At 39.7% G+C, this 3,449-nt stretch overlaps 1 protein-coding gene across 1 annotated transcript; it reads right to left on the bottom strand.

Annotated features, from left to right (window-relative positions):
* Window positions 1-411: 411 nt before the first annotated feature.
* LOC141602232 (uncharacterized) lies at window positions 412-768 on the bottom strand. The gene has a single exon (XM_074422537.1). It carries the CDS (start codon window positions 766-768, stop codon window positions 412-414), a length of 357 nt encoding a protein of 118 aa, XP_074278638.1.
* Between the last annotated feature and the right edge of the window lie 2,681 nt (window positions 769-3,449).

Raw genomic sequence — 3,449 nt, 5'->3', positions numbered from 1 at the left:
GCACTTGATTTCTTCAATTTTTTAAATTCCAATTTTGAAATGCCTTGGTGCCGGTGGGGGAGGGGGGCATCGGGTGGCGATCCACCGGCAGAGGCCTTCTTATGCTTGATTTGCTCCTTTTTTTCAAAGTAATAAAACCCTAATTCATCACTTAGCCCGTCTTCTCTTGTTTTCCTCTATTTTACCTACTCACTATGTCGGGAAATGGCCAAGTGAGGGTAACGCTTGTATTCCTCATTCTACCATCGAGCAACTCAATGTGACCTCCCATCACCAACTCCAAAGTAACACAAGTTAAACAATCCAAACTATATCATGGTCTAACTACATGCATGGCAAGTTTAGGGAACGAATATTTACAAATGGTGGTTCTTGAAGAACTCCGCCAAACCTATCACTTGAGATAGTTTTTCAAACAGATTCCTCCTCAGGAAGTGTGTCCCCGAGGTAGAGTATTTTAATGGTACCTCTCTCGTCTTCGTGGTAGTATCTTTTCACTCTTTGGCCGTTAACTTTGAAGCTTCCACCCTCTTCGCTCCAAAGCTCAAACTCGCTATAGGGTGAGATACCCATCACTTTGAAAGGTCCAGACGATATAAAGTGGAGCTTGCCCGGGAACACTTTTACTTTTGAATTGAAAAGGAGAACTAGGTCTCCCACACTTATCTTCTTATCAACGATCTTAGCATCATACCACTTCTTCGTTTGATCCTTGTACATCCTTGAGCTTTCATAAGAGTCCATCTTCAATTCTTCCAATTCACTCATTTGGAGAAATTCTTCTCACCAGCAATATCAATGTCAAAGTTCATTTCCTTGAGATCCCACCATGATTTGTGCTCTAACTCGAGGGACAAGTGACAAGCTTTGCCATACACAAACTTGTATGTGGTTTTGCCTATTGGTGTTTTATATGCCGTTCTTAGAGCCCACAAGACATCAGGTAGCTTTTGAGACCAATCTTTTCGACTCTTGTTTACCACTTTCTCTAATATGGCCTTAATTTGACGATTCGAGACCTCCACTTGCCCACTAGTTTGTGGATGGTAGGCAAGGGTGGTCTTGCGTTTGATTCCTTGAGAGGCAAACAAAGCTTTGAAGGTTGTAGATACCTCATTTATGCAGCTCCTGCCAAACACCCAGTGATGATTGGGCCGCATGTTTAACATACAGAGCGATTTTCTGATATTTCATAAGTTCGTCGACAAGTGGTAGCTCAAATAGTCGTGTCAACCCCTTGGTACAAAACGAGGCTAGTTAGGGGACTAAATGTGCATAAATACGAGTCACGTCATGTCACTCTCCCAAAAAATGAAGGTGGTCTTGGCATTAAAAGGCGGAGTTCATGGAACATTCAAATCATTGCTAAATTGGTTGATTGGATTTATTGCAAGTCTGATAAATTTGGATAAAATGGATTAATCAAATATATCTCAAAACAGCAGGATTAGTACGACTATCGGCCTCCTGCTGACACTACTTTAACTTGAAAAAACATATGCAAAGTGAAGGAAATTATGAAGGATGGCTATATTCACAATACCTGGTCTCCTGATCCCCAAGGATACACTGTAAGGAGAGGCTATGACTGGCTCAGACCTAAGAAGCCAAAGCCATCCTGGTCAAAGTGCTTCTGAATCATTAAAGCACCTCTTCTTTGGCTTTGTTTACAACAAGTTTGTCATCGAACTTATTGCAGACTAGTGTGGCGTTACAGTTGATCGGTCCGTTTCGTGTTCACAAATAGATGTGGTCGTTGGGTCACGGTCGAATCAAAACACAATTTATAACTTCACAAACAACTCTACAATTAGTAAAGAGGCAAGTAAAGGTCGGATCCCAAGGGACGGGTATTGAAATGAGATTTCTATTGAAACTAGTGATGTCTAAGGGGTGTCACAAATTGGGTTGATGTAGAAGGTCACTAACTAAAATAGCAATGAAAATAAACTAGCAAGATGAATTAAAAGGGGTGTAAACAATTGATTAAAAATCACTAGGGTGTCATGGGGTCATAGGGGAATCATGGGAATTGATCATACAAACATGTTCTCAAATTATAAGCAAGTAATTATTGTTGTGATGGATTGAGTTGGGTTATATCTTACAATCCTAGGAAAGTTTGGGTCCCGGAGACGAATCGATTAGATTGTACAACACCTACAAGTCGACTTAGTCTTCCCTACTCAACAACATGCATGGTCTAATGAGACTCGAGTTGGTTTATATCTTACAAGTCTCATTGAAAAGATAGGTGATGGTGGTAAATGCAAGGATTCATAGGCTTAGCATTTCATCAAACATAACATGTGCATGAGTTAAGATCAAAACAAGCAAGCAAATAAACCATGAAAGCATATTAATTTAAGCATGAATCATTCCCCATGTTGGTTTCCCCTAATCACCCATTAACCCTAGCTAAGAGACTACTCACTCATTATCATGTTGATCATGCTAGCAAGGTTGTCAATCATACCAACAAATTGAAACATGATGAATAAATGAAAGTAATTAACAATAATTAAAAAGGGATTAAGAGATTATACCTACTAATGATTCCAATAACAAAGCAAGAATAATAGAAGTACTTGATGTTTGATTGAGAGGTTGTCAATCTCCCAATAATAACCCAAATAATCTTCAATTACCCAAAATAAAGGATAAACAAGAGAGAGATTAAGGAACTAAAACTTGGATTAAAACTTGATTAATACTTGATTACAATATTAAAGAGAGATTTGATTGATATTAACTACACTAATTATTGATAAGAAGAACATGCTCCTCTAATTAGACTAATGGGGTATTTATAGTGAAAATTAGGGAGGATGCATTAGGGTTAACTAAGGGCTAAACTAGTAATTACACTTTTTAGATTGAGCAGGGAGGAGCCGGTATTTTCCGAAGGAAGGGCTTCTTTCTTTTTAACTTGGAGAAGAGGAAATCGTGCTGTAGAGGAATCCGGGCGTATTGGTGTCGGGACGGGCGGTTTCTGGCGATGGAACCCGAGCGGTTTGGAGAGAATCCGGGCAGATTCTGGCGGTGCAATCCGAGCGTCTTTGGAGGAAACCGCTCGGATTGTGCTGTGAGGAGACGGGCGGATTGGAGACAATCCGCTCGGATTGTATCTCAGCATAATTCCTTCTTCTTTTCTTCCCTTTTCTTCATGAAATCCTTGGGGATTTCCTTGGGGACTCAAGGATCCTTTCTCAACATTACTCATCTACTATCATATGTACAAAGGCCTTCTAATCTTGTCTCTCCTTGATGCTTGGTCATTGAATTCGATCAATTTAGTCTCGTTTTGCCATGAAAATGCAAGATTTTTACTCCTTTCCTACCAAGGGATCAAAATCTCAAAGAATATGCAAAACAAAGAACTAAAGATAGTAAATGACCCAAATATGCACTAAAAAGTATGGGAACAAGGCTAATTCGGGGGCTAAATA

The sequence above is a fragment of the Silene latifolia genome, chromosome 9 (assembly GCF_048544455.1).
Source record: "Silene latifolia isolate original U9 population chromosome 9, ASM4854445v1, whole genome shotgun sequence".
Classification (NCBI taxonomy): Eukaryota; Viridiplantae; Streptophyta; class Magnoliopsida; order Caryophyllales; family Caryophyllaceae; genus Silene; species Silene latifolia.
This window is presented reverse-complemented; position numbering and strand designations above follow the sequence as displayed.

Excerpts from the sequence above, each read along its gene's own strand:
- LOC141602232 (XM_074422537.1), bottom strand. The coding sequence starts at position 768 with ATGAGTGAATTGGAAGAATTGAAGATGGACTCTTATGAAAGCTCAAGG.